Genomic DNA, 16427 nt, shown 5'->3' with positions numbered 1-16427 from the left:
AATTTCTTATATCATTATTTGCTACTGTAATATTTCTCAAAATTTTCCCATCACAAAAATCCGCTTCAATTTCTTACAATTCCATTCAATCTGTTGGAAGTTTTTTTTCGAATAAACTTTAAAATATTAATACACATACATTATCAAGCTCATTAGTATTTTCCCCAGCCATTTACTATTTTTAAAATATTTTTGGTGAATCTTACTCTACTCCATTAATCAATAGTGGACTGTAAGTATGTATTTTGAATTTAAGAATTTGAGTATATTCTTCGTCGGTTATTTTCAAAAAATTCAGCTTATAAGTGTTCCGAGATAATCAATATTATTTTTAATAATGCATTCTATCTCTACTTTGAGCGATGGTGTAAGAGTCCGAGTACCAGATGTGATTGGTAAGTACAGGGTCGTACGTACCATTGGTAAAGGAGGATTCGCCGTTGTTGTTTTAGGTGTCAATCCAAAAACCCAAAAACAAGTGGCAATAAAAATTATTTCCCGTGAAGAAGTGACTAAACGCAATCTTATGCAGTATCTTGAGAATGAACTACGTCTTAGTACTCGCTTCGATCATCCTAATGTTTGTAAGGTTCTTGATGTTATCTACGAAGAAGACATAATCATGGTAGTTATGGAATATTTCAAGAATGGTGATCTTCAATCAATGCTCTCTAATGGAGTTAACTTTACATATGAGCAGAAATGCAAAATATCTTTTGACATCTTACAAGGCATTAATTATTTACACAAGCGTGATATTTCACATCGCGATATTAAGCCAGAAAATGTCTTATTAGATGATGATTTTACTCCAAAGTTGATCGATTTTGGACTTGCCAAAGAAAACGGTACTTCTCTTCATACATACTGTGGAACTCCATTTTATATGGCTCCTGAGGTAATTATTTCTGATACTTACGATGGAATCAAAGCTGACATTTGGGCATTCGGTGTGACAGTTCACGTACTCTCAACCGGAAAGTTCCCATGGTATGTAAAGAATGATGTTCAGCTTATCCGTGAGCTCCAAGCTAATAAGCTTGAGTTGATTATAGAACCTACAGGCGTACTCGGAACCTTAATTTCTAAGTGCCTTGTATTTGACTCAAAGAAGAGATCATCAAGCTCAGATCTATTGACATTACTTGAAAACTATGATTACCAGCCAATTCAAGTAATACATAAGTCTTTATTCACCAAGAAGACGAGTACTGACTCAATCCTTCCACACCTTTCAAATATCCCTAAGAATAATAGCAATCTTCCAAAGAAATACCACTCACAAGAGAAAGGATTTTGGAAAATCAAATTTCAATGCGGACGATTATCAAATTTACAATAAAATATTGTTTGTATGTTTGTATTATAATTCAAATAGCCATATATTTTTACAAAATCATATCGAAAAATTGCGTACGAAATCTTTTCAGTGAATAGAAGGGCCGCCACGCCCAAACTTTGATATCATTGTCTCAGACTTTACTGGGAAAATCTAGTCCAATAGGTGACAGTAAATGTCTACCCAATGATCACCTTGTTTGCTTCATGCTAAAATAATATTTACGATTGCACTTCTCAGTGAATTCTATCGGCAAACGTAGCTACCCGAGGATAGAAATTAAATTTTAACAAATTTGATTTTGTGAACTAAAGAATCATGGTATAAATATCAATGAAAAAGATATTGATGGACAAACAGCTCTTCATAAAGCAGCTTTTCAAGATAATTATAAAGTAGCCGAAGTTCTTATTTCACATGGTATAAATATCAATGAAAAAGATATTGATGGACAAACCGCTCTTCATCAAACAGCACGTTATAATCATAAAAAATTTGCCAAACTTCTTCTTTCTCATGGTGCAAATGTCAATGAAAAAACAGACAGAGGATTAACCGCTCTTCAGATAGCAAAATTCATGGAAGCAGAGCAACAGCTAAGCTCCTTATCTCGTTTGGTGCAAAGAAACAGTCCAATTTCCTATCTTGCTTGGTCCAAATATTCAAGAAAAAAAATTGAGCAATGACAATAAACAGTAAATTATATATATATATCACATATAAAAGCATGAAATTTTATTATCGAAATGACTTAACAAAAAAAATAAAAAAAAATTAGTGTTTTTGAAGGAGTTGTCTGAGTTTCTCTAAGTTTTCAGCGTGTCTTTCGTTCATCTTCTGCTGCATGTTGAAAACTGGTTCCATTTCCTCGTAAGTGAACAAATCCTTCTGTTGAGCAATCTGCATAAGAATTCTGTCTGTCGAATAAGAGATATTTGATATGAAAACAAGAGCTTTCTTGTATATAACTGTTTCTGGATACTGCAAAGTTGATAATGACTGGTTCAAAGCGGACAAATTCATTGTCAATTGAGCTGCACCTTTATCTGAGATCTCTCTGATGCGGGGAACGTATTTAATGTGGATATTATAGACAAGCCTTGCAAGTCCGATGAAAACAAATGAATAACGGGCTGGTGTTAGGCAATTAATAATATTTTCTGAGGAAGATGAGAGAGTTGAAGCGTAATCTGTTACGTATTGCTCTGGACGGACGGGAGCAGTCAAAGGAGTATAGTTTCCGTTCAAAAGAGGCTGAACAATTTCAGCATAAGCTCTGCACCTCATTTCGAGCCTAATGAAGACCATTGCCTTGATCAAAGTTTGATCTAAGTCACCAGCGAATGCTTTGATAGCAGCTGTGTTCTCATCTGTGTACTTATATTTTGAGATGATACTTAAAAGGTTGTTTCTGATTACAACGATTGATTCTGCTGTTGCAGCGCATGTTGGAAGACAGAATTTCTCTCTTACAGTGTTTTCTATTGATAACGGGAAGTATCTTTCGATTTGTTCGTTTTCGTTCGTTTCTTCAAGCCTTGATATCTCGTCAATCTTATCTTCGTAGTCTCCCATGTTGTCTTTAACTACTAATTCGTTTGTAATGTACTGGGCCGCGTACTTAAGAATCAAATCTTTGTCGTTGTTGAGGAGTTTGGAGGAAACGATTTGGTCTTGTGTTTCAAGGGATTTTACTCGACCAATTTCCGTAAGACATCTTTGGTTAAATGCCTTCAAAAATGTAATCAAATTCTTTATGATCATTGTCTGTATATAAGGGAATCGGGCCGCGATCTTCGAGTACTTGTCGATGTTTTCTAGCAGGAGAGGAGTCGAAATCAAGACAGGGACTGGGTGGATTTCGATCTTCACCGGTCTAGAAACATCGATACTGTCGCTGATGAGCTTTGTTTGGTCGGTAAAAATTTTCTGAACATCAAGGTCGATCGTCATTCTGTTTGTCAATGCGTGGTTCGAAACTCCGAATTTATCTTGGATTAATTTGTTGAAATCGTCAAGCATCATGAAGATATGAAGGGAGTTGGCCGAACATGGTTTGATGCCGAGCTCTTTCCTCAACGCCGAAGCTGTTCCGTTCGTTGGAGCCGCATCTGACATCAAAAATTTGTAGGAAAGATGGTTTGCAGCGCTCATTGTCTTCGATCCTTGAGCGCTTGTAAATGCAGTGACTATGTCTCGTAGTAATTCATCAACTGCTTCGTAGGAACGAGAGAATGCGAGATTATCTCCTGAAAAAGTTTGGTCGAAAGCCTTGCAACGGACCAAAAGCACCCCCATCTTCGACAACAGCTGGTCTAGGAACATTACAAGTGGATGGTGATAGTTGTAACTGTTTGCAATGTCGCAAAGTTCTTCAAAGCCTTCTTTGTTCTGTACGAACTGGCGAATTTTCTTTACTTTGACTGCATCGGCTGTTTCGGACATCATATGGGCCAATCTGTCGCGTACAGAGACAGTTAGCTGATTTACGAACTCATCTTGAATATTAAGATTAACCAATAAGCCTGTATATTCTTCGACCTTGGTTGTATCGATGTAAGTTACCTTTAAGTCCATTCCTGCTTGTGGTTTGAAAAATGAAACTCCGATTGGTTTTTGAGCAACGAAAAGTAATGAGAATAGTTGATTTTTAACGTGATTAACCATATCAGCACGTGCTTTATCGATACTTTCTTTGACTGAATTAAGAGATTCAATCTTTTGGAATCCTCGCTCTTCGTAAGTAGTAAATGCGTGTCTGATGTGATTAACTGCTTCTGCATGCTTGCCTTGCTCGATCTTTGAGTAAACAATTGGAGAAACAGTGATCAAATTTTCGATTTCTTCGAACAATTCAATTTCTTTCTCTAATTTAATTGTTTTGAGCCATTTGGTCCTGAGATCTTCTGGATCTATTGTAAAACGTGCACGTGTCTTATCAATAATTTTGTTCTTTTCTCTTAAGAAATCGTCAATTTCTTTACGTAGTTCTGTTTTTTTCGTATATGTTTTAGCGTTAACTTCAAGAGGGACTGCATATTCATCTGCAATTTGTAATGCAAACTGGCGTGTTTGACGGAGAAGATCAGCTACATTTATATTTGAATTTGTTCCATTATTCCAGTTTTCGACTGCAAAATCATATGGACTGAAACCATATGAAATGATCTGCAAGCAATCATTTTTAATAAACCTATTCAATTCATCCCAATTGACCTTTTTCATTCGGAAAATATAATTTGAAAAAGAAGTAAATTTTTCAATAAAAAAGATCGAAATTATATTTGTTCTAAATCATGCTGTTAACAATAATTTCAAATTAAAATCATTTTATAACTCGTTGAATTGAAAATGGAAACCATTATCAGGAACATAAGTATTTTTACATGTAGATCTTAAATATTTAATCAAATTCAAATCAATAGCATAACCTAAAAATCAATAAAAATTATCCAAGATCAATTCCTTTGTATTGTTTACCAAATATCTTATTTTTTAGTATTAATGTTATCCGCAAAAGTAATTTTATTAATATCGCATTAAAAATTAAGAAATCAATACAAACAGTTTACTAAAAAGGATTAATAGTCCTACATGTCATTATGGATATAATAAATTGTGAAGCTGATCAAGCAAAACTTCAATTTCCTCATCTTCTTGTTCAATCAAGAAATCCATGACAGAAGCACCATCATTTTCCTCGAAATATGCTACTATTTCAGGAAATGGTTTTAAATTCATGTTCATTATAGTCTGTGTCATAAAAATAAAAAGTTTCAAAATTTTCTTTTGTAGAGGAACATTTTCTATTTGAAGAAGGTTTATCAATGCTTGGTATGAGTGAGGGTAAAAATTCATCAGCTTTTCAGGGAAATCCTGATAAAGATTTACCAAAATTTGACCCATTCTCAACATAGAACCAAATGTTTTGCAGAGTTGGCCGTTTCCTATTGCACAACAGCATCCTAATATTATTTTACAGTACTCTTTCAATGAATCATCAAGAAAGCAAGCTTTCATTTCAATTGGCATTTTTTCTAAAGCGTAAGCCAATGTTTCCATGATCGGATAAGTAGATTCTTTTGCTTGATAGCTAAATATGAAAAAAAGAATCTCACAATAAGGATATTCTTTGCCATCCCAGCCTTTTTCTAACATTAAATTCATCAGCTTGCATAATTCGAGCCCATTCGATAACCCATAGTCTTTGAACTGATCCTGGAAGCTAATATTGAAATAATCTGGTCCAATATCTGAAATTTTAATTTTATCGGTTTCTAGAAGTAAATATAGGGTTTTGAATACATACATCTTCTGCCAAGTTTGTTCGTATCTGTATGTGTGCTGTATTAAGATTCCGAGTGAAGTAAAATTATCATCACTCATATCTTTGCAATTTAAGCAGAAATAGTAGAGATATTTGGTCAGCATCGTTGCATATTCTGCATACTGTAAGGTTTCTTCTTCATTTGCACTATAATGAATAATCATTTCGTAAATTTCGGATGGAGAAAAAAATTCTTCTAAATAATGAAAATGTTCTGGTGCAAGTTCACATATTAATGTCAAGCATTGAAATGCATCTTGAGAAGTTCTCAAAGCTCCTAAGTTTAGTGCTTTTATCAACATTTTGAAAAAATCTAGATCAATTAGTATTGAAATCAAGGCAGGAACCTTTACAATCATCCTACTAAATGTGATTATTATGCTGTGTACTATTTTGTCTTTGAGATTGAGCTCAATACAATTAATTATCAGTTGTTTGTAAAAATCTATCAATGAATCGTATGAATTTTCAAATGCTACATCGTTGTCAACAAAAATACGAAAATATTTAAGCCAAGTTACGAGATTTTTTCTTTGAGCAAAATTATCTTGATCTGATGTTTCGACATCTTGAAAACCATCTAATATCTGATTAACAAATATCTCGATCTTTTCATTTGTTGATTTTTCGGAAAAATCTGGAATATCAAGCTCTAAATAAGGTGTTCCAGAATTTTGCTTAGGTATTATATTTATTTTATCATTTGCATCATTTTTCTCTTTCTTATAGTCATCTTCCATATATGTATCTCGGCAAAATCAGAGGAAAAGAGAAAAATTGAAGGGAAATTTGCCAAGTAAACTTGTGTCAAATGATAATTTCTAAAATCAATTAAATCAAAATTATAATAAAACTATTCATTTCATAATGATTTGGTCCAGTTTATATAGATTATTTTATTTATAAGGAAATATCATGATAAAATATCTTGCTAATTATCAAGATGGTACCATAGATATATTTAATTGTTATAGTTTGTGAATTGTCTGAACTCCTTGTTCATTTATATCTCTTAATAAATCCATCAAATAATAAAACACTCAAATTGGCTTTCTAGCGAACAATTACGAGCTAGTATATGCTATGTATAATTCATGTATACATCACTATTTGTTTCAACTGTTTAATTTTTGCCATATAACTCACAAATAAAATAAATGTAGCTATAGTATTTCATCATTATAGGTAAATAATATAAATTCTGTTGCATGCTAAGTAGTGTCAATGTGTAAACCTCTCAATTTTATCGTCGGGGAAGCAACACAATTCCCTCAAAAATATTGAAAAAATATAGAAAATAAAATGAATTAAGATGTACTTAAAATGAGAAATAGATTATGATATTAGATTTTAGAAAAAACAGACTTTTGATATAACTTTTGAGAATCTCATATAAAAAAAAGCATTTAAAAATAAATTTAAATATCTTATTTATTTTACTATTGTAAATATATTCTGAGATTTTTAGAAAAAAACACTTTTCATAAGTATTCAATATTTGAGAATACGGTCCAAAAAAAATAGATTCTCTTATATTTGCTTATATAAAAGGAGACTCTCTATCAGATGCGAATGCCTGAATTCAGCACCTCTGATAGAGAGTTTCCTCTTATATAAGCGGATCTTTTTCATTCGTTTTTGTTAATATAAAAACATCAAAATCTACCAATATGAGAAATTAAACCCTGCGAGGTGCCAGTCTAGAACTGGCACCTCGCAGGGTTTAATTTCTCTTGACAAATGACAAAACTTGTTCGCAATTGTGAACCATTGCGAGCAAGTTTGCCAGATATCTGGAAGGAATTGCTCCTTATGATATATGCATTGTAACTGTATATATCATAAAGAGCAATTCCTTCAATTAAACGCAAAAACTTTGGTGCAATCGTTGCTGATTGCACCAAAGTTTTCGAACTTTCCCGAGGGAATTGGAGGGTGAGAGATACATAGTCTATCTATGTACCTCCCACCCTCCAAACCCCACTCTAAATGGGAGAAACTTTGTTCGCATGTTATCTTATTCAAACAAAGTTTCTCCCATTTAGAGAAGGAATAGGAGCCTACCAGGCACTGATATATAATCAGTGCTTTGTAGGCTCCTATTCCTAATAAAAATTTGAAAACTTTGGAGCATTTGATTATTGTATTTTGTCAAGAAAAATTAAACCCTGCGAGGTGCCAGTTCTAGACTGGCACCTCGCAGGGTTTAATTTCTCATATTGGTAGATTTTGATGTTTTTATATTAACAAAAACGAATGAAAAAGATCCGCTTATATAAGAGGAAACTCTCTATCAGAGGTGCTGAATTCAGGCATTCGCATCTGATAGAGAGTCTCCTTTTATATAAGCGAATATAAAAGAATCTATTCTTTTTTGGAGCGTATTTTCAAATATTGAATACTTATGAAAAGTGTTTTTCCTAAAAATTTAATATAATGCTTAGCACAATATATAAAATTAAAATATCTATAATTATTTTCTATATCACACTTTTCATTACACCTTGAAAAGTCTTCTCAAACTCTATTTTTAATTATTTTTGAGATATATCTCAAGTGTGATTATTCAAAAACTCATATAGACTATATTTACTTTTTTCATTCAAAAAATTATATGAGAATCTCAAATTAACTTTCAAATTTTTTATTTTAAAAACATATTAATAATCATATTTTAAGATACTTTTTTGCCCAAAAAATAATCGTACTTCCTCGATGATTAATAGACTCTCAATTTCTATCGTTGACACTACTTAGCATGCAACACTGTTGCAAGAACAGTCCACTATCCGATTATCAACTAGATATGGAAAAATAATTTTAGAGTCATTTTGACAATTTTTTAACATGGCGCCACACCCCTGTGAACTGAATATGAAAACTATCTTAACAGATAAAGGTTTCAGTCCTCAGTCCTTCTTAAAAAGTGGCTTCCACCAATTTCTTGAAAATGTTGTTGAATATCTTCGTGAATTCAATAAAATTCAAGACACCGGTTTTTTCAAAAAAGCTAAGTATGTCGATGCGAAATCATTGAACATGTGTATGCGAAAAATCTTTCAATATGTCGCTCCAGGCTCAATTCGACAAGAAGACATCCAATTATTAGACAAAATATTTGGAACATTACTTCATCCCAAAACTCCAGCAGTATATTATATAGAAGCTCTTGAAAACTACCTCAACTTGATTTCAGTTCTTAATGATCAAAGTCTTGATGATCTTCAACTTTCGCTTCCATTAATCGTACCATATTTGATCGTTGCAAAATACGAAGACCAATCTCTTACAAATGCAAAGATTTATGCCAATTCGAATCCGATTATTGACCCACAAAGTCCAGGATTGACGGCTCCTGATGCCAGCAAATCCCTTGAAATGGTTTTTGACTTTTTGTTCAAGAACTGGACAATCCGTGAAGGCCTCAGTTTGAATTTATTTTTCAATTGCATCGTAAAAATCATCTACAAAGCACTTTGCGAAAAGAATTCGGTAGCTACTCATGACTACGGATTCACAGTCTTACCAACAGAACTCCATCGCTGCGTCATGCTCTTCTTAAAGAAAATTTTAGACAACTTAAAGCCACTCGACGCATTACTCTTCACCAGGGACCACATCATCATGATGCTATCCATCTGCAAGGCTACAACTTACAATCCATGCACTGGAGACTTAATTGTCACTTTTAATCTGTTGTCAAGTATCTATGAGAAAGACAGTACATACCAACTTTGCATTAACTCATACGACAAATTCCAGCTGAGCATCGGCGATTTGATTTTCGAAGTTCTTTCCTCAAATTGTAAAAACAACGGTATAATTGAGGAGCCACTCATTATCGCTTCATACGATATCATCAGCAAGTACTTATTCTCCATGATAAGCAAGGAGGAATTCAATAATTGCAAGACAGCTCTTTCAAAAATTTTTGTATCGCATGAAAACGAAGAAGGAGCATTCGCCCACTTCGTACATTGCACTCTACATTATTTGGTGTCTACACAAGAGAGAAGAGAAGAGATTTGGCTCTTTTTCTGCAAAGAATTCTGTAGAAGGCCAATCGGTTCAGCAACTATTGTATTATACGCCCAGTATCTCGTTTTCTATTCAATTCCGGTAATTTACAACTTCGGACAAGACGCAATAACTCATTGCAAGAATTTCGTCGTCAGAAATAAGCGAAACCGCCAAAATACGATCTACGATTTCATTGCGGAGAACTTACAAGCGATATTCGACTCTCCCAATGACTTTGTCTGTCAGAAATTGAATCAATTGCTTCCAGAGCTCCAAGAATTCGAAAAAATCCTCGTCAACATGTACATACAGCCACTTTCACTACCAGAGGACAAAGTTCTAGAAACAATTGTCTTTTTCTCCAAACAATTCAAGTTTTATCAAGGTTTGTATCCATCGGAACGCCTTTTGGCCTTCGCGCCCATCATGGCCATGGCTGACTGTTTGGCCAGATCACTTTTGTTCCCACCGGGAATTGAGATAAATGGTACAATTCCGTTCCAGATCTGCGGCAACGCTCTTTTCTCAGCGATCTTCGATATTGATGACGACAGGATACGCACGATCTCATTTAACTTACTCGCGCAGATCCTAAACATCAACCAAATGAAGAATTACTTAAATGAAAAATCATTATCGATGTGGTACGCCGCAACATGCCTCCAAATGCTCTCTACAGATGAGAACACAAGAGAAGAAGGTTTTAAGCAGGCTCTCAACATTGTACAACACGCATTTACTGGATCATTGTTATTAGTACCGGTAATGATGACTTTAATCGAGTCCTCCTTCATCAAAACATCTTCACAAGAGCTGTCCTTCCTTACTTCATTCCCATTGTTCCACGTAACAGCTACTTTCTCTGAACCTTTCAATAAATCAGTCCTTTCTATCGTCCACCGCTGCCCGACCATGTTCATAAGCGATCCAGAACAGAAACTGCTCCGATCACCAGAAAATTTGAGGGAAAGATCGATAAAATTAATTGATAGGATGCATATGTTGGCAATGAAGGAAAATCCGAACATGCAGAACTCACTGTTCGAATTACTCATTCCTGCGTATGGTACATTGATCTCAGATGAGCTCACAAACGAAAATCCAGATCTTAATTTAATAAGTAGATATTTACAGTACTTTGTCGATGCGCTTAAGCTCAGATCCCTCGAGAGCCTTGTTTCGATAAGGTCCCTCCTCATGTTTATGACGAAAATCGCTTCATTGAATCCGAAAGTTGTCAAAACATTCATTGGTAACGTTTCGAAGTATTGCTGCCAGCTCACAAGCTCAGATACAGAGACATGGGTGTTCCACGTCGTAAGATTAACTGTAGATTGTTATGTAGAGACAAGCGCCGTAATGAAGACGGATTCTGAGTACACAGACTTCGTAATGTTCCTTAATAAAGGCATGCAGCGCTCCAGCGGCTTCACACAGGACGTTTCCAGCTTCATGAGAAATTGTATCGATTATCTCTCGAAGTATTACTGCAAATACCCATTCCACGAGACAGTCGAGATCATGAGCAACACGTCATCCTTCAAGAAGGACCACGAGAACTCCAAATTCTTCTCATTGGACGGAATCATCACAGGAACGGCCATTGAAGGCGAGAAAGTGAAGGTTTCAAGCCAGACATGCAGTGGCCAGTTCGTCTGGGACTTCGAGCCAATCTATCATAACATTTTGCCCTTGGAACAAGTTCCTCAAATTTCTGGCACTTTTTGTAATGGTGGAAAGAAAGAAATTATTCCTACATATAATATTGAGCATCAGAAAACCTTTGCTGATACGATGGATGAAGTAATTAAGCGCCTTGACCATGATTTCAAGGATAATTTCAACTTTGACGAAATTCCAAGCGACGGCAACTTCGAAACCATTCTTTCCAACATCGAACTTGCTGCCAAAAAGTTCAAGGATAGCGTCTATGCAGACAAAGTTGCAAGATACAGCAGGCCTCCGATTTCATTTGTAAATCCAGTCGCAAGTGTCTTCGTCGCCACTGGTCGATGCTCCACAAGCAACATGGACCACCTCAAGGTCATCGATACCTCCGAAAAGATCGCTCTTGACACTCTAGAAAAAGTAAATACTCACGCAACTCGTCTCGGCACCAAATTCGGAGTTTTGTTCGTCCACGACAAGGCTGTTGACCAGAATATGATTTTATCAACAACTTTCGAAGAGACAACTCCTCACTTTTCGGAATTTATAACCGGAATTGGTTGGCCGATCAGTTTGAAAGACCACAAAGGCTATCTTGGAGGTCTTGATGCCAAGAACGCAAGGAATGGCCGCACATCTATCTACTACGCCGATTCAATGCACGAAATGATGTTCCACGTGGCTCCCCTTCTTCCGAACGACCCAACAGAAAACGATAACCAGCAGATCTACAAGAAGAGGCACATAGGAAACGACCACGTCCACATCATTTACTGCACATCAGAAAAAGACTACAATACAACGACGATCACGAGCCAATTCAACCAGGTCCACATTGTAGTCTATCCTCTGCAGACAGGAACGTTCAGAGTCGACACGTTCTCGAGAAACGACGAAATCAAGTTCGGACCACTTAAGAATTCCGTCGTTGTGTCGAAGAAGGAACTTCCTTCTTTGGTCAGAGACACAGCGGAAGAGGCAATGGTCAGGTTCTACATGAGCCAGAGCGCTTTGGCCCATCCGATCAACGACATTAATAGCCACATCGACGCAATCAACGAAAGAAACCTTATCGTAAGAGATAAGTACCCAGTTCACCAGCCATTCATCGAAATGATGCTTCAAGACTAATTTTTTATTTTATAATTTTTTTTTCTTTCTAGTGTATAAACATTTTAAAACTATATTTTAATTATATCTTTTAAATATCACTTTCCTTGTTAAAAATCAAATTGGATAAAGAATCAGAAAATTGATTTTTTGGAATTTTATAAAATCAATTGTTTATCAAAGTATGAAATAATGCTAGTGAATGTTTTCACATTTGCTTTTGATATCTTACTGAGATATTGATGAAATGAGATATAATACAAATGTAATCTAGATACTGAAACAAGAAGAGGTCATCTAATATAATAATATAATGCAAGAAGTGTATTACATGTGAATAGGATTATTCTAAAATTCTCATATTTGAATTAAAAATAATCGTAGGTTTGAAAATGTACTTTTGGAAGATTCAAAACAGATAAAATTTATGCTGTATGCGGTGCCAAAACAGAAGGTATTTTTGGTACTTATAAGCCTCCGATTTCTAAGTGAATTCCAACATAAATTATGAAATTTATATAAATTTGTTAGATGAGTACTTTACTTATAATAACTTCAATGATGACTATCTACAGATTATCACTTCGTTGCAAATCAATGATCAAATTAAGATAGAATATTAGAATTCTGATTTTGAAATTTTCATTTTCGCAAGTCCTAAAAAAATATCGATCATAAGGGAAAAAACTAGCTGATTAATCCACAAGCTCATGCTTTATTTTCTATTAGTTCAATGTTCTAGTGTTGGATCACTCATATATCGTGATAGTAATCAAGTTGTCGTTGGCTGTACAACAGATTTTAGCGGTGAAGTTCTTATCCCACGAATAGTTACAGAAATATATAGCTATAATTATGATAGTTATGCATTTATGAATTGCAAGACTCAAATAACATCTCTTAAATTTGAAGAGAATAGTGAAATATCAAAAATAAGCTTTGCAAGTTTTTTCAGAACAAGCCTCGAATCTGTAAATTTTAGTAGTTGCACAAAACTTACAAAGCTTAACACAGGTCTCTTTCAATTATGCTATAACTTAAAATCAGTCATCCTGCCTCCAAATGTTTTAATTATAGAGCAACTTTGTTTTGCCGGTAATAAAAATCTAACATCAATACAAATCCCAGATTCCGTAGTTAATATTTCGATGGGTGCATTTTCTGGCTGCAGTTTAACTGCCATAAATATTTCATTAAATTCATCCTTGCAAAAATTAGATGGTAATTGTTTCGATTGGAATAAAATCAATTCTTTTTATATTACAAAAAATCTCAAAGATTTTAATCCTCTTGCCCTTGGTGATTGTCCAATTGATAATATTACAGTTGATCCAGAAAATCTATATTTTCGAAGTGATTTTAAATCTGTTTATAATGGAACAAATAATTCAACATTATTATATGTTATTCCAACATTTTCAGGTGATTATATTGTTCCGAACTTTATCACATCAATTTTCAAATTTTGTTTTTATAAATGCGAAGAAATTACCTCAATTCAGCTTAATAATAAGATTACATCGATTTCCATTAGAGCATTTCATAGCTGCTCATCAATAAGAAGTTTCAAAATTCCAAAAAATGTCACAAAGATTGAAGATTTTGCATTTGGCTCTTGTAAATCATTGACGAATATTTTGATGCCAGAAAATTTATTAATGATAGGGGATTATGTCTTTTACCAGTGCATATCATTACAATTTATTACAATTCCAGGAAAAGTAACATCAATTGGATTTCGAGCATTTCAAAATTGCACAAATCTAAAAACAATAGCATTTCTAAACAATATCATATCTTTTAATAGGGATGTATTTATTGACATAACAAATCCAATGGAAATATACATTCCATATAATTTTTCTGTGATATCCTATCAAACAGATAAACTTTTTCCTTACAAAAGTCATTTATATATCACGAGTGATACTCTATTATCAGACAAATGTAAAAATATCTTCGGAAAAAAGTCTGTTTATATCCATATGGGAAGATCAGCAAAGTTTGCAGGTGAAACAAAAGAAGTTATTGATTACATAGCCATTGAAATAATTTACCAGCAAACAAAACATGAATGCGTTTACGAAAAAACAAATTCTTTATATCTTGCAGGGACTTTGGTATGCATTAATGGAGTTAAATATAACTCTTGATGTCTCGACATCTATCACATTTATAATTGGTTTTATTTTTGAAATAGATCTGAGACTAAAATTATTTAGTTAACGTACGACAGATGAATTCAAGTTTTAAATTCTCATAAGGTAATGTATAATTCACAATTTTTAGCAAGTATTCAGAATTATGAGTAAAATATTTAGATATAATTCATATAAATTTTTGTATAGATTCATAAATATAGAAGAAGTTAATGATTTCAAATATGTAGGTTTATCAGGATTAGAATTATTAAACTAGATGATTCGGGCTCGTTCATTAAGTAATCTCTCACAATATCTTTTGCAAGCATCAGTGCAATTTTTCCTGAACTAGTCTTTGCTTCTTTATCAGCTCCAACTGCAATAAGATATTGAACGATGTCAAGATATCCATAACATGATGCAAGAATGAATGGAGTTTTTCCATAATTAGTCTTTACATCTTTATCACCATAACATTCGATGAGTGATTTAACAAGACTGAGAATTCCTTTTTCGCTTTCGATCTTTTTCCTTCGTGTACAGATATATAATTCTTTGGCATTGATAGTTGATGAAGATTGTTTGAGAAGAGAAAAGTATTGATCACTTGCCAGATATGAATATTTCATGATTGTTTTGATATCTCTCATATTAAATGCATAAAGGAAATTTTCGTTATTGATATAATTGCTGATATGAGCAGCAACGTATTCAAAATTCATGTTTGAACGTATATTCTTCGATGAATAACATATTCAATTAAGGAGTATTCTCAAATTCATGTGAAATTTCAAAATCTTTGATTTCATTCTTCGGATATAATTGAAATTTAAATCACCGCCTTCTATTATGATTCGTAACTCGTTTAAACGAATTTGTTATTCGAATTGGATGATGTATTGTTGGATAATCTCTTTCACAGAAATATGATGAAAAATGTGAAAGATTATGGATTGAATATTTATTTTGAACATTATTTGAAATAACTGATCCTTTTGTTTTATCTTTTCTGTCACAGAATGAATCTTTAATCGTAATTGAACCATCATTATCTTGTTGAAATTCTACTCCTTGCCTTGTGTTTCCTAAAAATGAACAGTTTTCAATAAGAATAATTGCGTTGGATGCAGTGAAAGTTGCTGAGCTTTGTTCTGGGCATTCATTATTAAGAATATTACAATTTTTAAGACTATGATTACCATTTTTGCAATCAAATTTAATTACATTTTTTGTTGATGATATGTTACAAAATGATGATAATGTAATGTTACTAGTATCTTTTGGCTTCCAAAGAAATATTCCTGATCCATATTTTGCCGAGCAGAAACTTGTGTTGATTGAATTAACTTTAATGTTACCATACATAATATAATTTGTTCCCCATTTACTCGGAATTCCGCATTCATAAAATGAACTTTCAAAGAGATAATTTTTATTATTTGAACTTTCAAGTGATTGAACATATGAATGCTGCCCGTTTTTATTTGCTTTTGAATTATATCCACATGATCTGTATTGAATAATGGAACTATCACATAAAAAGTATAAAGCTCCACCTTCGTTATTACTGCTACAATTATTAAATAAACAATCTGAGATTAAAAAATTATTATTTTTAATATCTTTAAAATATAGAGAACTATCTATAGAAATTCTAATAAACAAACTGTTATATATGAAGCACTCGTTATTTTTTGTAGTTGCTTTAATATTTAACCTTGTTTGTGGTTTTGATTTAGGAAATTCATCATAAAATTGTGTCCAAACATTTTTTGGAGAAGAACTGAAATGACAGTACTTCTTAGTATATGAGATTTTGAAG

At 33.5% G+C, this 16427-nt stretch overlaps 6 protein-coding genes across 6 annotated transcripts, besides 1 other annotated feature; 3 read left to right on the top strand and 3 right to left on the bottom strand.

The window, feature by feature from the left end:
* Positions 1–310: 310 nt before the first annotated feature.
* On the top strand, positions 311–2045 carry TVAGG3_0765610 (protein serine/threonine kinase protein; the record flags this gene model as incomplete). Its single annotated transcript, XM_001314898.1, has 1 exon — positions 338–1342. One exon carries the CDS (start codon positions 338–340, stop codon positions 1340–1342), a length of 1005 nt encoding a protein of 334 aa, XP_001314933.1.
* A 24-nt stretch (positions 2046–2069) lies between these two features.
* Positions 2070–4580, bottom strand: TVAGG3_0765600 (exocyst complex component 4 family; the record flags this gene model as incomplete). The annotated part of the gene is made up of 1 exon (XM_001314899.1): positions 2114–4564. One exon carries the CDS (start codon positions 4562–4564, stop codon positions 2114–2116), a length of 2451 nt encoding a protein of 816 aa, XP_001314934.1.
* Positions 4581–4910: 330 nt separating this feature from the next.
* On the bottom strand, positions 4911–6428 carry TVAGG3_0765590 (uncharacterized protein; the record flags this gene model as incomplete). The annotated part of the gene is made up of 1 exon (XM_001314900.1): positions 4940–5968. One exon carries the CDS (start codon positions 5966–5968, stop codon positions 4940–4942), a length of 1029 nt encoding a protein of 342 aa, XP_001314935.1.
* Positions 6429–7412: 984 nt separating this feature from the next.
* Positions 7413–7799: a mobile genetic element.
* A 709-nt stretch (positions 7800–8508) lies between these two features.
* TVAGG3_0765570 (GTPase activator protein) lies at positions 8509–12546 on the top strand (the record flags this gene model as incomplete). The annotated part of the gene is made up of 1 exon (XM_001314901.2): positions 8514–12485. One exon carries the CDS (start codon positions 8514–8516, stop codon positions 12483–12485), a length of 3972 nt encoding a protein of 1323 aa, XP_001314936.2.
* Positions 12547–13174: 628 nt separating this feature from the next.
* On the top strand, positions 13175–14617 carry TVAGG3_0765560 (ribonuclease inhibitor domain-containing protein; the record flags this gene model as incomplete). Its single annotated transcript, XM_001314902.1, has 1 exon — positions 13175–14617. The coding sequence occupies one exon, from the start codon at positions 13175–13177 to the stop codon at positions 14615–14617; it is 1443 nt and encodes a 480-aa protein (XP_001314937.1).
* Positions 14618–14841: 224 nt separating this feature from the next.
* Positions 14842–15327, bottom strand: TVAGG3_0765550 (nerve growth factor signaling pathway; the record flags this gene model as incomplete). Its single annotated transcript, XM_001314903.1, has 1 exon — positions 14842–15327. The coding sequence occupies one exon, from the start codon at positions 15325–15327 to the stop codon at positions 14842–14844; it is 486 nt and encodes a 161-aa protein (XP_001314938.1).
* Between the last annotated feature and the right edge of the window lie 1100 nt (positions 15328–16427).

Source organism: Trichomonas vaginalis, chromosome III (genome assembly GCF_026262505.1).
Source record: "Trichomonas vaginalis G3 chromosome III, whole genome shotgun sequence".
NCBI lineage: Eukaryota > Parabasalia > Trichomonadida > Trichomonadidae > Trichomonas > Trichomonas vaginalis.
The sequence above is the reverse complement of the archived record's forward strand: the minus strand, read 5'-3'. Positions and strand labels throughout refer to the sequence as shown.